This window comes from Xenopus tropicalis, chromosome 3 (genome assembly GCF_000004195.4).
Source record: "Xenopus tropicalis strain Nigerian chromosome 3, UCB_Xtro_10.0, whole genome shotgun sequence".
In the NCBI taxonomy this organism is placed as follows: Eukaryota; Metazoa; Chordata; class Amphibia; order Anura; family Pipidae; genus Xenopus; species Xenopus tropicalis.
Window position 1 is genome coordinate 36,731,617 of NC_030679.2, and position 18,575 is coordinate 36,750,191.

Consider the following 18,575-nt stretch of genomic DNA (forward strand, 5'->3'; position numbering starts at 1 on the left):
TAAGAACCTGTACATATTTCCCCTGGACTCAGCTGTAAGCATGCTTTCGTGTTTTTTGAGACAATCTCCACTCCATACAGCTCCACATCGGCCGATGCCAGCCCTGTCAATGGAGCTACAGGGGTGAGAGTTTGAAAGCTGATCTGCTTTCCTGCTCTTGTGTACAAAATGCAAGCGGAGGAAAGTGGAAAATTCTCTATGTGTGCCCTACATACAATGTGCTGTGTGTGCCGTATTCTAATAGTGTAATGCAACCTCTTCCCTCATTACCTGATTCCACAGATTGAAAGGAAACAAACCATAAAAGTCTGCCTGTGTTTGCCAGGGGTGGCATTACAGTGAGATTCTAGGAGGGGGTGAAATCAGTAATCACACAGACAGGCTTTTAGCTTCCTTTCAATCATGGAATCAGGGATATCTGAGTAAAAATACATTTATATTCATATCAGGAAGCTTAGATACAGAAGGTATTTCATCACCCGGCGTGAAATTTCCTCTCCTGCGGGTGTTTGGTGCCCAACAATACCTGTTCCTATACTGGGTAATCTTTTAAAAATCCCTCCTTTTGCATTTTTGGCTGATTACCATGAATGGCTGCATGTAATCTGTTTTACATGCGGCAATTCAAATGAAAGTAAAGGGGCAGGTATTGTCATCAACCATGGGAGAGATTAGTTGTTGGGCAATTGAACACCCCGTGTGTCAAGGACTTTATCTCCCTGCAGTAAATTTCCTTTCTGAATGGCCCAACAATTACCTATGTAAAGCTGGCCACACGCACCGATAATATCTTACGAAACCTCGCCTCAACAAAATCTGCCTTCAGGCCTGAATCAACAGGAGGAGGTAGAAATCCTATTGTTACTACCTCCATATCTGACGATTCAGCTCTGAATGTCAGTGGAGGATTGGAACTAACTTTCGTGCGACTAATGGTCGCACAAAAGATCGAAAATCGATATGTGCGTGGCCAGCTTAAGGGCCGTGGCAGACGGGGAGATTAGTCACCGCGCAACAAATCTCCCTGAAATGCCATCCCACCGTCTAGAATGTAAATCGGTGGTGGGATGACATATGTGGCACCGAAATTTCCTCTCAAGGCAACTTCCGACGATTTTGGCAAACTGCCGAGCTGCATATGCCCTCCGACCGGTGATTTACATTCTAGCTGGTGGGATAGCATTTTGGGGAGAGTAGTCGCCCGCGACAAGGGAGATTTGTCGCGGGTGACTAATCTCCCCGTCTGTCACAGCCCTAAAGTGTTCATCATATCAATTAAAATTGCTGAATATAAAACACTTTACATGCAGTGATCCCCAGTACTTGCTTAAAAATGCCCCCTTTCACAATTTTCCCAGTTTGACCCGGATAGCCTGGTTTTCAGAAGGGCTATCTGTGCCAAAACTGCCTGGTCTTTCTAATATTGAAAATGGGCTTTCCTAGATTGACATAACAATGAGCCAATTGTTGCATCATAGCCCCCATGATGTCACCACTATGCCCGATGACATCACTGTCTGGCTTTAGGCAGGGGGAAAGGTGGCAACCCTAGGATCACCCCATGTAAAGTGTTTTACATTCCAACTAGTGATGTGTGGGGCAGCCTGAAACTTGCAGGTTTGGACCAATGTCCATTTGGGGATCTCGGGAGGGTTTGGGTTAATAAAAAGAGGGTACTTGCCGGGTCAGGTACGGTTGGTGGCAGGCTAGCTGACCCCCACATCCTGAATTCCTACTAATGAAAAGGGCCTGGTATTGTTGGGGCTTCATCTGTCAGGAGATGAAGCGCTCTATGAGGAAGGAGCCCATGCCTTAGCCTTGCTTGACCCCCTACAACCAGGGCACATATGCATACATATTATCTTTATTTTACCTACATCTTTCCCTTTTAAGAGGCCCTATAAACATGGAGACTCAGGGCCAGAGAAGAAAGGGTGCCCAGAGAATATATGTTTCAAAGGTTTTTAACTGTGGTGGTTTTCTCTAATAAGTAAAGAGCACATTAAAGCATGACAGCACAACCAGCAGCACATCGCACACTTGCAATTCCCAATCCCAGACAGTGCAAACATCTGCTTTAGACCCCCCCACCCCTAATTTAAACATCTGTTGCCGGCGCCTCCCCCCCCCCAGCAACATCTGCACTGGATCAGTCCAGGGCGACACGTATTAAATGTTCATGAGCTGCGTGAGCCATTGCACGGGTAGTGGGGGGGGGAGCCGGCGGCGCCGGATAGGACGTCAGGATACAGTGGGCTGTGCGGGCTGAATGGGAGGGGAGTGTGAGCCCAGGCATGTTGCTATTACACAACTTGCTATAGGAAACAGCTAGTTCATAGGAGCGCTGAGAACACAGGAGCACCCAGCTTAGAGTGGCTGAGGTAAGGGGTACAGGCTGCTCAAGGTGCCAGTATAGCACAACTCTTTGTAGGAAGGGGGGCTACAATATCACTGAATATGTTTAAGGGGGTAGAATAAAAGCTCAGGCCAGACGTGCCCAACTTTTAGACGACCTTATTAAATTTGCAAGAGATTTGGTTTTGTAGTCTGGTAGGGTAACATGCTGAATATTGCCCTTATACTAAATGACGGTTTCCTAGTAAGCAATAGGAAATTATAGTGAAATTCAGTAGCAGCAAATGCCCAGAGAGAGAGGAGTTGGTTGATCTTGCAGTTTATTTGCTTTAAAAAAAAGTGCAGTAACCATAGCAACTAAACAGGGCAATGACACATGTAACTACTTGTTGCAGCTACAAACCCCCCCACAAATACCCTGCCATAGACAATACCGAGAATTGTGTCTGCTAAAACACATGTTGAGACAATTATCAGTATTGTCCGTTTTGGAGCCACGACAAGTAGCACCGTGTGTCATTGCCCTTAGCCTTTCTCTTGTTAGAGGAGGCAGAAGATCTGGCTGCATCGGGTTACTACATGTGTGAACTTTTGGACAAATATTAGTGAGACATAGGCATGCGCCGGGCGGGGGCCATCTGTCCCCTTTAGAGTTTTACCTTCACAGCAAAAGCAAGGGCTTCGCTCTTTAAAATGTTATGGCGTCTTGGGTGATTCTGCACATCTTGTTACATTTTTTTTACAACAGGTGGGCAACACTTGGCATCACCCTTCATTCATCCTTCATTCATCCTTCATTCATCCTTATGGTACTTGCATGCACCAACAGGTGCCCTCGCCAGAAAATGCTAACGGGGGAATGTAATGAAAATCGTAAAGGGAAAAAAATTGCAAATAAATTAGAATAAAATTTCACAGTGTAATATTGCTCATTAGACTTATTGCATTGCGAATATTAATTGCACACTTTTAAGGCATGCCTGAAGGTGGCATAATCAAATGTAACTTTTTCATTAAGTTTTATTACATGCACAGTGCAAAATATAATAATTGCAAACTTTCTTCCACCACCACTCAATATAAAATAATGACTGTTATATGAAAAATGTATGTATGCCGTATTGGTCTTTTTGGACTTAAGGTCAGTTCTAGTAGCCCCATAAATTACTTTTGATGCTTACTTTTGAATTAAATGTATCTTTAGAGGTTTATATCAGGTCTTGAATGTTTAAAGGAGAAGTACATTAACTGCCCTGTTGTGTTATTTCAAAAAAGTTTCCCTGTCAAAGAGTGTGGCTGGTAGATCAATTTAACTGTGCATCATAACGAAAATGGGGTGCACATGGAAAATTCTGGTGCCTTCCACCTAATACACAATAGACAAAAAATACATAATTCCAGATGCAGTGAACAATGATGGTTTATTTTACAGCTCAGCAGTGGTGCAAATAAGGTGTCATGATGAGCAATAAAATAAAGGTTGAATGTTTACTACAAGTGGAATCGTGTATCTTTTGTCTGTAGTCCAACAGTAGCCCGAGGGATGCAGGTGGGACCTTGCAGCTCAGAAGTCTTTTGTTTTTTATGAGGCACAATGCATTTATGCAGATTTGGGGGGCCTCTAGCTGTGCATGCTGGGTAGTTTGTAGAGTAGATCTGAGCTGCAGGCAGTGTAATCTGATTTATCTGCTTCGTATTTACCTGTAACTTGTATTTATAATATTACAATATCATTTTTCACTTATTAAGTGCTTAATATAGTTATCTTTAATGTGAGTATTTTTCAGCCATAGCTTTGCTGTGGCTACACCGGAAGCCCCTGGATATTCACTCTGTGGCCATTAAGGCTGATGCCACACGGACGTATTCTCTGCAAGATTTACCCTACCTTGTGCCTGCCACCAAATGAATGGAATTAGCCGATATCCGCCGAAGATATGAAGTTTCATGTTTTTTGGCGGATATCGGCTACATGTGCCTGCACCTGAGTGTATTTCATTCATCTGGGTGCAGGCACATGTAGGAGCGTATGGCGCTATTTTTGGCAAGTGTTTTTTGGCTTGCCAAAAATATAAGCCACACGCTAAGGGGCACATTTACTAATCCACGAACGCCCGAAAAGCGTCCGAATGCGTTTTTTTTTGTTATGATCGTATTTTTGCGTTTTTTTTGTCGCCGTCGCGACTTTTCAAGCTTCAGTATCGTGACTTTCCTTGGGCCAGGTTGGAGCTGCAGAGTGCCATTAAGTCCTATGGGAGGCTTCAAAAATCATGCAAAGTCGCAATGGTTTGCCCGCTGTTTACGAGCGCTCAATACGAAAAAGTCTCGACAATTCGCTAAAAAGTCGTAACGGCGACGAAAAAATTGCAAAATGTTCGTTTCCAATCCGATTTTTTCCCATTCAGGATTCGGATTCGTGGATTAGTACATGTGCCCCTTAAGTGTGGCATTAGCCTAAAGGTTGGTTAGGGGCAGAGGAAATTTTTCCTGAGTAGCACACTCCTAACAAATGTTATGGATCCTTGGCTGTAATTTAAAATCACTTTATCCATCCCCCAGTTTTCCCAGTTATTTTATGGCAATCCCAAACCACAGAAAGCCAGTGCCTATGTAGCTTTTCTCATTACATGTACCACATTTTAGCAGAGAGCAAGGGGGCTGGCAGGATAGTAGCTGGACAAACCCGATCCAACCATTTCTTCAGTGTTCCCTGCATGCCATGCTCTGACTGCTTGTAAGCACATTCTGTTTCTGAATGAATTGAAAGGAATTTAAAACATTTTAAAAATTCACTTTAGATAAAGTCATGTTTTTGGCCAGTGAGTTAACTCCCATCTTTTGAAAGAGAAAACCTGCCAGATGTATGGGTGCATTGTCTGTCTGTAAATGTTTCTAAAAATAATATACAGCCCTATACTTGCGTGTTGGACTTGTGATTTCATTTTTCCAGTAGTTTTCTGTATTGCACGCCCCTTAAAACCAGTGGTGTTTAAATATCTTTTGGCTGCCGCTCAAATTGTAGACAAATTCTCCATGTAGAATTGAACTGAAACATGCATTATTGGATTAAGCCCTGTTTGTTCTTCTCTACTGTACAGCGCTGCATGCACAATTAGCCTACGTATATACAGATCATCCCATGTGCCAATCCCAAGTACAATAGCTGTTATTGTAGTCTCTGCCCCCCATAGTACCGCATTGCAATACTATGTGCTCAAAATCTAAAAGGGCAGATGTGGTACCCTCCCCCGAGCATTTCCCATCTGATAGAGACATTCCAGTGCCCACCAGAGGGTGACTCTACCTACGGCCATTTAAGTTTCTGATGTAAATTTTGGCCAAAAAATGCACGTTTGAGGGTTCTTAGACCAAAAACCACTTAGTGTGTGCAGTGCCAGGCAGATGCAAGTAAACTAAGAGGCAGGAATCGGAGGCAGTATTGGACTGGCACTGCATTTGCTCGCCAGTGGAAGATCTGCCACGTGTGCCCTTCCCTCTTAAATAATGCTTTCATAAAGATCACAGGCACTTGTCAGATATTCACATATGAATGGTCCTTTGTTTGACAGGAGCCAAGCTCAGTGTGTCTGGAGGAATGAAAGAAATGTAAATAAATGAGAACCATCGCCTGAGATCACAAGTTGCACTTTTCAGAAATATTTTCAGACTGTTGAAAAACACACTTTTCAGAATTTTTCAGACAATTGAAAGACTAGAAAAATGAAGGAAAATAATGCAAAAATATGAAAAGCAAGTAATGTGAATATAGATTAAAAAGATACTATCATATGCCAATTTCCCTTTTTTAATAGAACTGTAGTTTTATATACATTTCTAAGTAGTGCAGGTGCCAAGTACATTGATACATAATGTACGTTACATACTGTGCGTGAATAGCCCATATTATTTAGTGGTGCACCCAGTTGCAGTGATCCTTCCTTATTTGTCCACAGTAATGTTGCATGGACGCCCTAACATATAAGAAAGGGCCCTTGTTCCTCTAGTCTGACTACTGCGAATGGTAATCGCTGCATATTTACATGGTATCAGTACACATCAGGGTTTTGTACACAACAGCTGTGTAAAGGACTTCACTTAAACATGAAATAAAAGAAAAAGGCTTCTGCAAGGTGATGTTCTTTCGCTGACTGTTTGCACATCTGTTTTGACGTTTTAACTCTCACTGTAGTGCAAAAAGAATGTGTTAGTGAGTAACCTTCCCAGCCTACTGCAGCTTAGCTTGTAGTATAGATGGGGATCACATGTATATGGTTTAAAATACAGTGAACAAATGGTTACGGCAGCCTCCATCATGACTGGAATCTGTGCATAAGATTCATAAGATCCATAACAAACTCCTCCTTTACCCCTTCTATTGTGCCTCAGACAGCAAATGAGGTCTCCATTATACAGTGGATCAGCTGGGAAGGCAGGTCTAACTATAAATTAAACTCTCAGGCCAGAGCTGCATTGGGGACAAAAAAGGCCTATGGCACTTTGGGCACTTTGACTGTGTTGTTACAACTGGGAACAGCAGCAGTCAAATGTCTGAAATCTCCTGTTACCAGGTTTCCTCCTAGACTACCGAGTGAAACATTGATTTTCTAGCATATACAATTATTAATAAAGTCAGTTCTTGTTATTTACCTAAGTCTTTGTGAGTGCTAATGCACTTATTGCACGCTTTTTCTGGTAACTTCCAGTTTGGAGACAGGCTGAACATTAAAACACAATCATACAGTACATGCTAACATAAAGATCAGTTACAATAGGCTTGTAAAAGTTGTATATTTTTTCTGGTAAACTTCCCATTTAATTTCAAAATACTATTACTATTTTTTTTTTATACCAAGATTCATTCCCTTTTCTCTGGCATGGAGAGAGGGACAGTGATTTCATATGTGTATTGACTGGAATGGTGAGAGAACCAAATTGCCAGCTCCATTTAGATGCATAACATCTGTTTGCTAAGCGGGCAATTAAATTGTCTGCTGTAGTCTTCTTTTTGTAGCACCTAAACTATCTAACTCATTTTGCGCAATTTGCCATGGGTATAAACCTGGCCTAAGGCTATGTAACGATGTGCCTAACATTTGGCACCCCCCCAGTGATTTTAACTTTCCTTCTCATTTAAGAGGAGTTGTACCTCTGCAGTTACGCTTTATTTCCTGCTGTTCTGATTGTTTGTAAAAATACATAGGTATACACATATATGGCCCCACTATCTGTCTATAAGAGTGGGAGGACAGTTCCTAAAAATGTGACAGTCATGCTAAATTGACACAAGAGAGCCCTATGTGTGCCAAAGACTTACTGTAATGGGAAGTATCTAATTATTGTATTTTGATAACTGCGGTTTTCCCTGAGGAATTAACATGTGGACCTTTGTGTACTGTGTGTTGTGGGCTGGTTCAGTTCCGTTTTTCATATCTCTTGTACTGCTACACATTCTGATCTCAGGGCTGAGTGATCCATGAGCTTTCCCTGTCAATATGTATTGGCATTTACTGTACTGTAATAAGATTTGTATTCTCTGTCAGCAGAAACATGCTGCAGTTAGCAAGCAAAGCAGAAAGAGGCAAAATGACTTCATTGGGCACTAGGTGAATTAGGTATACCGTTCATAATGAAATACATTTATTCAATTATTTTCTAGGCATTAAGTGAAGTTTGTGTTTGGCTCTTAATGAAGTTTGGGATGTATACTGTTGATAAGGGGTCTGTTGTTTTGAAAGGAAAGGGGAAGGGGTTTATGGTTGCCATATGCTTGCAAGTGGCCTGGAATCTGTTAGTGTAAAGCCACAGTCATTTGTGATGATGCTACGTTAAACATGCAAAAATAATTAAAGCAGATTCAGTATTGAATTTATTTGCTTCTACAATGATTATGTGAAGAACAACAAAAAGTAATTCCATTGGAGGTGCCAATTTGAAACTAATCAGTTACCTTGGACCCCGGTGTGCCATCTTCACTCTTGTTTTCCATGCCTGGGTATAGCCAGTATAGTAGTGGCTCTACATATTACTGTAGTGTGCATAAAGTTGCTCAGGGCTGCAAGAGACATCTATGGGCATTAGACTAAGGATGGTGGAGTGTCTGTATCTTTATTTATTTTGTTGCCTTTTCGTTTTACTTGTTCCAGTATAAGAAAGGGGCAGGTGCTGTCCTATCACTGGCCACCCTAACCCTGAGTCTGATTGGCCACATTTGTTCCACCCCCAACTTGGATAATTATATCAAGAGACCATCTTTTCGTAGGTTGCATTTTTAGAGGATGAAAAACTATCTGATGCTTCAGACTTTTATATTTTTTGCCGATGCAAAACTAAGTGCATAAAATCCACTGCAAGAGAGAACTCACAGCAGTGTGTATGAAGACTAAATTACCTTATAACCTTGGATATCAGTGAGGATCAGAGCCGTTGATAGAGGATTGGAGCCTCTCTCTCTCCATTTGTAAACCCACTGGGGCAGAACAAGGTAGGTCAACATTATCTTTAAACCTTCTTAGAACTTAGAAATTCATATCGGTAGCCTGATTTCCTTTCTTGAACAGGGGCAGATCCCTTGGCTTTTCTTTCTCTGCCTCACTAAATTAAATATAAAATTCTGTCGCTAGTAGTATTTCCTGCAACACTTCTCTTGGCTTTGTATGTATGTGTGTGCATGTATATATACTATTTATGTAAAGGCAAAAATAAGGTTTTTATTTCCAACAGTTTACACTAATATAAAAGTATTAGTTGCTGTAAGAATTACAGATGAATTCTGTATGTATGAAGAAGCTTTTGGGAAAGTGTTGGTGGGGGTTTTCTTTTATAAAGCTGTGCGAGATTTATTTGTTCTGACAAGTTGCTCTGAAGCCTAACACATACAGAATGTGCCTACTTCAGGCTAAAGGGATGATCTGTGTGTACTAAATGAGAAGGGAGAATGGGGTACACTGCATCTTACTCATAGAAGCCAGAACTTTGCAATTTTTTTTTAAAGTGGCAAGAAATGGTTGATGCTAAAATTTGAGGGCATATTTATGTGTGTTTGCATTTTCTCAGTCCTTAAACAATTCTTTATCATTACTTTTTTTTAACTGTCTCTGGTTACATGCTGCATTTGGCAGCCTGTAGTAAAAAAAATGTCAAGATCAGCAATAGTGTATTTAGTAACCAACAAAAGGGATGTTGTGATTTAAATGTGCCTATATTATTAAGGGAACCGCTTTTATCCACTATTTCTACATTGGGACAGTTTGATAGGTGAACAGCTTTAAATGCACATGTTCTTGGTCTCTTAAAGCTTAATGATTGCCTTGGTTTCCTTAGAAGAAGGGCTTATTGGTAGGTTACTTACATAGTAACTAGTTACTTAGGTTTAAAAAAGACACTTGTTCATAGAGTTTAACCATTTATGTCTATATAAAACCTGCCTAACTGCTAATTTATCCAGAGGAAGGTAAAAAAAAAACAATCTAAAGCCTCTCCCATTTGTCTCAGACTGGAAAAAAAACTTCCTAACCCCAAGATAGCAATCGGACCAGTCCCTGTATCAACTTGGTACTAAGAACTATTTTTAATAACCCTGTATATTCTAAGTCGTTAAAATGTGTGAATAACTAAATCTAAGTTGGGAAATTGCTCCTGGTTATAATTATGGTACTTAATAAATAGGCTCCAAGAGTACAGGAACTCCTGCTTATACCTTTACAATTATTTAATCAACAACTATCCTTTTTCTCTTGCCCTTTATTTATATAACTAATAAAATATAACTATAAAGACTTCTCGTGTACGGCAGCTTTGTGCCATAAACATTTGCCTTCTTCCTCTCCCAATGTGTAAATGCACTGAAGAAGGGCGTAGACAGGTACACTGAATTAAAATAGCTGCACTCCCTTTACAAGGCACATCTCTGTATTAATGGGGCTTTGATCTTGTCCTTCTCTGGTTTCTCTGTCTTTTATCAAGATTTTTTTTGTGTGGAGTAATGAACGGCATGTGAACTGTGGTACAAGACAGATGCCAGCGTTGCTGCGAAACCACTGGAATGGTCAAAACAAAGCAAAGTGACTCATCGCGTTTAACCATTAAAATGCAGGCATGGTGGGAATTAGGAAAGCAGATGTTCATGTAAATCAAGGAAGCCATCTAACATTAGATTATCATTTTTTTAGAGCAAGTTTGGGTATACTTATTTCTGAAACAAAAATGTGGTTAATGTTAAAGTTAATTAGGGGGATGGTAATTTCTCTGTAGGACTTAGGGTGAAGACACACAAAGCTACTAGTAGCAGCTACTTTTTCACAGCTACAAAACGCCAAAAAATACCCTGCCATAGGCAATACTGAATTGCCTCTGCTAAAGCACTTTTTGAGACTGTTAACAGTAAATGATCAGCATTGTCCATTTTAGTAGCCACTACAAGTAGCTGCTACTAGTAGCTCCGTGTGTCATCACCCTTAAGGTACGGAGATCCAAATTATGGGGAAAAAACCCTTATCTGGAAAATGTCAGTTCCCAAAAATATTTCGTTTTTTACCTATAATATATTCTAATTCAACCTGACAGGCATATCCCACGTTTTTTTGTATAGAGCCTGCAATTTGGGCTCACCCTCTTTGCTATTGGTGAAAGAGCCCCTCATCTGCACACTGCTGATTTTAGATACAACACAGATTGAAACACAACTGTGTAGCATAGGCAATGCTACTAAACATTTTTTCCTCCCCCTTTATGAAACTTCACAGATCCTGTCCCCACACCAGAGACCCGTATGTGTTATAAGAGATAACAGCAGTTGTGCTCCCGCACTTTCTGTTCAGAATTGAGTACGTGTGCAGCTATTGACACAGGGGAACCCTGGAGCTACTGCCGCCTCCTGACCAGGCAGCAGCTCCAGGGTTCTCTGCTCAGACACAGCACACTTGTGGTCATGTGCGAATGAGTCTAATATCATTATATATGTCTTTGTTACTTGCTCTCAGAAGTAATAACTATAATGTGTACATTCTTTAGTACAGTAACAGTTTTTGGTTACTGTACTAATAAATATCAAGTAGTTATATGCAGGACGTGCCAACCTTGGCACATCACTTGAGGGTCACAGGCGGGTGCCCGTGACCTAAAATTGCCGGCCTGCATCTTCCAGCTTCTGAATTTATAGGCGCGCGCAGAAGCCGGGTAGGGAGCGTGTGAGTTAGGGTCAGGTATAGGTCGAATTTTTCTCGATCCGCACATCACTAATATCCGCTGATCACTAATAACTTTTTTTAATTAAGAGTTTTATATATTTTTTGTAATGTTATAACCCATTTTATGAAATCAAGTGTTGTATAAGCTTAGTAGAAAACTGGTCGCTTATATTAAAGTTTTGAGACCTGCACCCTACCGGACCCACTGCCTGCAACCCACATTTTACTCGCTTTGACCCACTACCCACTGACTGCTTTATTTGCAACCTGATCCACAATCCACATGCTGACCACCATTAAACAGGAAGTGATGTTGCTGCAAACCTGTGATATCATCAAAGTGGGCCGGGGTTTAAAACATTGAAAAAAAATGTTTCAAAGAGAACAAAAGGTATAATCACTTACCTAATGCAGTGGGGCGGTGCTCCTGTTAGCAGAAAATGGCACCAGCCTGGAGTACCTGCAATCAAGTGATCCTCTTCCTTTTTCTGCCTTCGCACCACTTGTGCATTGTGCAGTAAAGTGAAAAGCCTAACTTAAATAAAAACGTCGGCTTTTTGACTCTACTGCTCATGTAAAGGCCTCGCTATTCCGAAGATAGACAAGTGAAGAAAGAGGATCACTGATATATGCATATTTGTTTATATTATACCATATATTCTGCTACAGTTCACATTTAACTGCTGACACTTTATACAAGATTAATACAATAATAGGGTATTTGTCATTTTCCAGATTGAGCTGTGTTGGAAGATGGAGCTACATGCTATCTCATTAATCCTGCTTAGTCTTTGCTGCATATGGGAAGTCCAGACGGAGGTCTTCACCTCAACAGGTATACATTTATGCCATGTTCTTTCTTCATATGTCCCTGATCGGGGTATTTATCAGGGAATCACCACTAAAAGTTTTCTTTGTATATTTATTTGCTGAAGTTTTGGAAACCATAGCAAGAAGTGTATTCCCTGATTGAATGCATTACTGGGCAAATCCAAACCGAGCCAGCTTAGACTTAGGGACCCATTCGCTAAAGTCTGAATTTTTTGGGCTTAAATTCACAATATGGAAATTATTCAGAGTAAGCACAATAATTTTTGATGTCATGAAAATGCTTTTATTGGTCGTATGAAAATATCAAAATTGCCTTCAAGAAATTTTCGGATCTGAACGTTCGTAAACGGCACGAATGCCTTTCTGGCTTTGAAACCTTCAATATATGATTTTGAAAGCCTTCCATAGGACTCAATGGCACTCGACAGATTCAACCTGGCGAAAAGATAGTCATGATACCAAAGCTTAAATGAATTCCGAAATGTTCGTAGTCTTTGTGAAAAGTACGACTTTTTCGTGGAAGTTAACGGAACAAGATTTTTGTTCCTCATTATTGTGATTTTTTGATGTTCATCTGTTTTTCCAAGACAAGTTTTGGCAACAAGAATAGTGACCCAGCATGGCTTTAACAGGGAACTGCAATTCTGCAAAATATATTCTTCAAAATTTGATCAAAATTTAAAACTGTTCTGTTGTATCTAGTACAGTACAGTAGTCTAAATGGAAGCCTCTACTCTCTTTTTAATACATTTTTAATGCAGAGTTGCCTAGTTGAGAGCCTGACACATACCTGCATTCAAAATGGATTTTTATCCTAACCTCCCCACAATCTGGTCTAGAACAACATAGACTTCTGTCTAAACAATGATCAATTCAGTAGAAATTGGCCTGCAGTGGCATACAAATAGCACTGGAAAATACCATGCATCATTGGAGTAATGCCATGTCAAATCAGGAGCGGTGTATATGTAGCAAAATTCTTGTGCAAAAATGCTGTTTTCTTGGAAAAAGTTGTGTACATAGCAAGTGAAAGTGAATTGTGTCAAGTACAATACAAGCTTGAGTGTTATGGCATCGTACCTAAAAGCTTTATGATATTCAATCCTCTTTACAGCAAATATAGTGATAATAAAAGCGGTCAGGCCTGAACTGATCTTGTTAAGTTTCTAGTAAATGTAACTGCACTTGGTCAGCTATTACAGATGTGATACTTCGCATCTCATCTGACTTGGCGTAAAAGTCTTAATATTCATGCACTAATAAATGTCACTGCTTTCTTTACTGTTTAGAGTTATGGGTGTGCAGCTTTCCAGTTACTAATAAAAACCAAGATATATAGGCAGTTTGTCAGCTGGCTGAGGGAGCCATTCCTACATGCTGCCATATAGACTTAATACGGAAATAAACAGCAGGAATTGATAATGACAACGTTATTCTAAAACTCTGAATTTCTTTTCAGGTCAGATGACCGATCTGATATTTAGGGAAAGAGATCTTTTACAATCTTTAAAAGAATACATCAGGGAAGAAGAGGAACGTCTTTCTAAAATAAAACGGTAAAAGGAATAATTTCAATAAATCTAATCAGCTTTATAATGTACTAGAAAGATTTTGGTCACTAAAATAAAAAGACCATAAAAAATGTGGTTCTTTAGTGTAGGGAAAAAAAACCCTTGTGTGTCACCTGCACCACCTCCCTGGCTGTCTTAGCCATGCCCCTGTTTCCCCTGTAGTTATGCCCTGCCTTTACTCTGTAATATTAAAACAATCAACGAAATGTTTAATACTAGAAGTGCTACACCTAAAGCATTGTGCAAAGTGCAGTTTTTAAAAAAAGTGTGGAAATTCATGCTGGTCCACTCAACCTTATAATTTTCTTTTGTATTTAGCTGGGCATCTGAAGTTGATGAACTATCTAGCAGATCAACTGCTGACCCAGAAGGATATCTTGGGCACCCAGTTAATGCATATAAACTTGTGAAGAGATTTAACACTGACTGGTCATCCTTAGAGAACCTTGTGCTTCAAGACTCAGCCAAAGGTACTGTAAAATGTTTATGCATCCGTTTGGTTGTAATATACATAGGCACACCTTAAGTGCATCTCCTTAACTTACATCTGATGTTTAGCTTTGAAGGGGTTTGACACCCCTTTACTACTCAGCAATACAACATGAATTAGAGCCAACACACAGAAGCTATTAAACATTTGAAACCCCTGTGCTTTATTTTGTTAAGCAGAATACACAACATTTTGGGATAGGCCTTCATTTTTGGTTCACCTTCAGCAGGTGCACATAATTTAGACCAGAAGAGCTCAGGAAGGAGTTGAAGTTCTTAAAAATAACTGCTTAGTACCCAGTGAGACCTGTGATAGTTTTGAAATTGTCTAAGCAAACCACAATTAATTTAGGGTTATTATAATAATTAAAGTACTTTTTGCACTAACATATATTTTGTATATCACAGGTGTAAGTGCAATAGATATATTAATACTTCAGGAACTAGCAAAGTCCCAAGGATATGATGGAATATAATGTAGGATTCTTCCTAAAGAGACAATAGTGAATACTTTGTCACTCACAAATACCATGCATTAAAAATGATTAATTCATTCATTTTACAGCTTGAGCAGTCGGACAACTATGACATTTATTAAACTGGATCTGATTCAAAATTAATTTTGTAGCATTGGAGCATTTTTAGGAACTTGTGCAGAAAATTTCATGCACAGTCCAGAAATTATCCAAAAATATATAGTTGTATTGTAGCATAATAGGATAGCAGTCACACAATGTTTTGCAGAAGGAAACTTTGTTTTTCTGTAGTCGCACAAAGTTTCCTGCAGGAGAAAAACTAAGTGGCGCTTATGTCTTTTCACTGGCGATTCACTTTATTGCTGATGAAAAGGCATTTCGGGGAGATTAGTCACCTGCAGTAACCTATATTAATGGCAGGCATCTAATCTCCCCATGGAGCATCACCCTTAGGGCGAAGCAGACAGGGCGATTAGTCGCTATGATTTTTAAATCCAGTTGCGGTGACCAGTTGCCCTTACAGAAGTCGCATTGACTAGCTCCTGCATGGCGTCCCCCACGCAGCAACTTGTATACTTGTGAACAGCGATTAGTTGCTGCAGATGTGGTTTTAGTCGTGCTGACTAATTGTCCCGTATGTCTAAGGAAATAAAATTGCAGTCGAGATCATTTTATCGTTTGTTTATCCCTTTCTGTCTTTGGGTCTGACCCTTAAGGGCTCTGGCACACGGGGAGATTAGTCGCCCGCGACAAAACTCCCTGTTCCCGGGCGACTAATCTCCCCGAGTTTCCTTCACCTGCCATCCCACCGGCGAAAATGTAAGTCGCCGGTGGGATGGCACACGCGGCGGCGCGACTTTGGGCAAATCGGCGAAGTTGCCTCACAAGGCTTTTTCGGCGATTTGCGCAAAATCGCGCCACCGCATGTGCCATCCCACCGGCGACTTACATTTTCGCCGGTGGGATGGCAGGTGAAGGCAACTCGGGGAGATTAGTTGCCCGCGAACAGGGAGTTTTGTCGCGGGCAACTAATCTCCCCGTGTGCCAGAGCCCTAAAGCAATGTAACAGAAATCAAATCACCTAAGAGTTAAGACACGTGGAGCTACTTGTAGCAGGTACTTGTCGTGGTACAAATATAGACAATGCTGATCATTTACTGATAATTGTCTCTACATGTGTTTCAGCAGAGGCAATTCTCAGTATTGTCTATGGCAGGGTAGTTTAATTGTCTTAACTAATGCCTTACAATGTTGTACAGAGCCAGGGGTGCAGAGAATGTTGAGTCAAACAAATACTGGTTTTAATAGCAATTACATCTACAAATAACTTTAAAACCGTGGAAAATTTGTACTTGTTGTACATTGGAAAGTTGCTTAGAATTATGTTTTTATGGGTTTTTTTCTCCTGTAACATAGACCTGCGCTCAGCAGCAGGAAGAGAAACCTTGTGTCAGAACTTCTCTTCAGGCTGCTCTGGTAGAACATCCAAATTGCTTCATGCCACTTTCACAGAGCATATGTGTTTATGGCTTATAGCAGAGCTGACAGGCGCTAACTGGTTTTAAATTATAAGGGATAATATTTCCTTTACTCCTTTAGAAGATTTGGAAGGCATCTCAGAGTTCCAATCCAATGCTGCTATATGGTCACAAGACTCCTCGGTGGTTAAATTACATTAGCCTTTATATACTGTAGTACTATATTAAAGCTGTTGTTTTGTAGCATCAGAATTATATTTTTGATTACCTGTTTCAGCATCAGTCCAGTGGAAAAAGCAAAGCTTGTTCTTGTCTTCTGTTTAAACAAGAACTATTCATGTTTTTGATGATTCTGGCTCGCTCGCACCTTGTAAGAGCTCTATGTTTATGCAACAAGTCCATAATTACTTTCACATATACCAGTTCAGGGTTTATTCTCCCAGAGCTGTTTGAGTTCTTTCAGTCTCTTAAGTATTGTTCTACGCCAAGACTTGGATTATGTTCTGCAGAGAATTGGCTGGGATCATTCTCACTCTGTGCCATTTAATTCTGCTGGAGTAATTCCTGACCTTTACATCTAACCCATTAGTGTTCTATTTCTAAAATTGGAATAACGCATTTATTCTACAGGACAACTGATATTTGATTAACTTTTAAATGACTCGGAAAATAATAATCACTGGAGGTTTCCCTAGACGAACTCCATGTCAGTACTTACCAGGATAGCCCCTCCCTCCTGCTTCCATCAGAAGGACCCTCCCAAAATCTTTAAAAGACCAACCACACCACTTACTGGCATCTTTTTGGTCCTTCTGCTCCCACTAGAAGCAAAATTTTCTTTTTAACCTCAGGAAAGCATTGGACCTGCCCATAAGGCGTCCAAGGGACAGGGGATTTTTGGTCTATGGGACCTTTTTTATTCCCCAGCACGTTACCTCATATCTTGGAGTCTTCTAGGTTTCAACTCCTGGATCAGGTAAGGGCACTGTTGTGCAATGTTTGGTAGCCATGTCTGCCTGTGCTTCAGTTGCCTTCCTGTTTTGCCATCGGTGCATTTGGTGGTAAGAGCTTGTCCCCCCCCCATCTATGTGCCCTCCAGGCCTGCCCAAAAGGCGTCCTGTGGCAATGGTGTATGTGGCCCCTACACTTCTTAATTTTTACAGATGGGCGAGGGAGGTGGCAGTTAGCATAGGGTCAGTCAGTAATTAGGCATAGTTAGTAAGGGGCCTGAGCCTTAAAGGAGAAGGAAAGTCATATTGACATTTAATTGCCACCTAGAACAATATATTTATTCTGCAGAAACCATTAACATACCTGAGTAAAGATCCTTTGAAACTTTCTCCGTTTGCTGAAGATAGCAGCTGCCATTTTAAGTGGCTTCCTTCCTGCAGTCTCTAGTCGATATAGCTGAGATCACACATTCCTAAGGGAGGGGGTAGCAGGAGAGAGGAGAGAACTGAGCAGACTCTGGCCCCAGGAATTAAGGCTGTTTCTAAAGGAAGGAAGTTAGACACTGGAACATCATGTTTACAAAAAAAGAGACAAGAAATTCTGTGTTCCTTTTGATAGAGAACTCTGAAGCCCCAACAGGAGTAAATGAGGTTAAGACCTCTCGGCATTACTGGCCGGAGTTCAGGTACACTAACTGGCTAGCTCAGGTGGTAGCTAGGGACCACAGAAAGTAGATTGCCTAAGCGAAAAAGTTCCGCTTTTCACTCTACTGCGCATGCGCGCACGAGCGATACAGGAAGGAGGAAGCGCATCGCTACAGGTACCCCGGGCTGGTGCTGTTTTCTCCTAACAGGGGCACCAGCCCGGGATAAAAGGTATGCGATTCAAGTCACTTAGGGGTGCCTAACATTTTGGCACCCCCAGCACCAGCCCGGGGTACCTGCCTTTCCTTCTCCTTTAAGCCCATCTTAATAAGCTCATGCTAAGGGGGGTATATTCCTTCTTTTTGGGGCAGTGACACTTAAGGTGATTCAGAGCTTTTATCCACAATGTGATTTCAGCAGGTTGAAAAATGCTCTGAATTGCCCCTCAATTTACAGTGGTAAATGACTGAACCAGAGGGGTGGTTTTTAGGGAATAATAGCGAGGCCTGCAAGTGCTCTGTGTGAGTTCAGGCTATTACCATTGAAGTGAATAGTGGGGGAGTTGAGAGCATTTTTATGCCTGTCCCTCGAGCTG

General features: G+C 40.9%; 1 protein-coding gene across 5 annotated transcripts in view; it reads left to right on the forward strand.

Annotated features, from left to right (window-relative positions):
* The first annotated feature begins 2,215 nt into the window (after positions 1-2,215).
* Positions 2,216-18,575, forward strand: part of p4ha2 (prolyl 4-hydroxylase, alpha polypeptide 2) — a 37,301-nt gene continuing 20,941 nt past the window's right edge. For 3 of the 5 annotated variants that reach the window (XR_004221851.1, XM_012958892.3, XM_012958890.3), the window contains exons 1-4: positions 2,216-2,381; positions 12,276-12,375; positions 13,831-13,927; positions 14,261-14,412. Coding sequence is in view for 4 of the 5 variants with exons in the window: in XM_012958892.3 (XP_012814346.2) it covers positions 12,294-12,375; positions 13,831-13,927; positions 14,261-14,412 (331 nt within the window). In the remaining variant the exon portion in view is untranslated. 5 annotated transcript variants of the gene reach the window in all.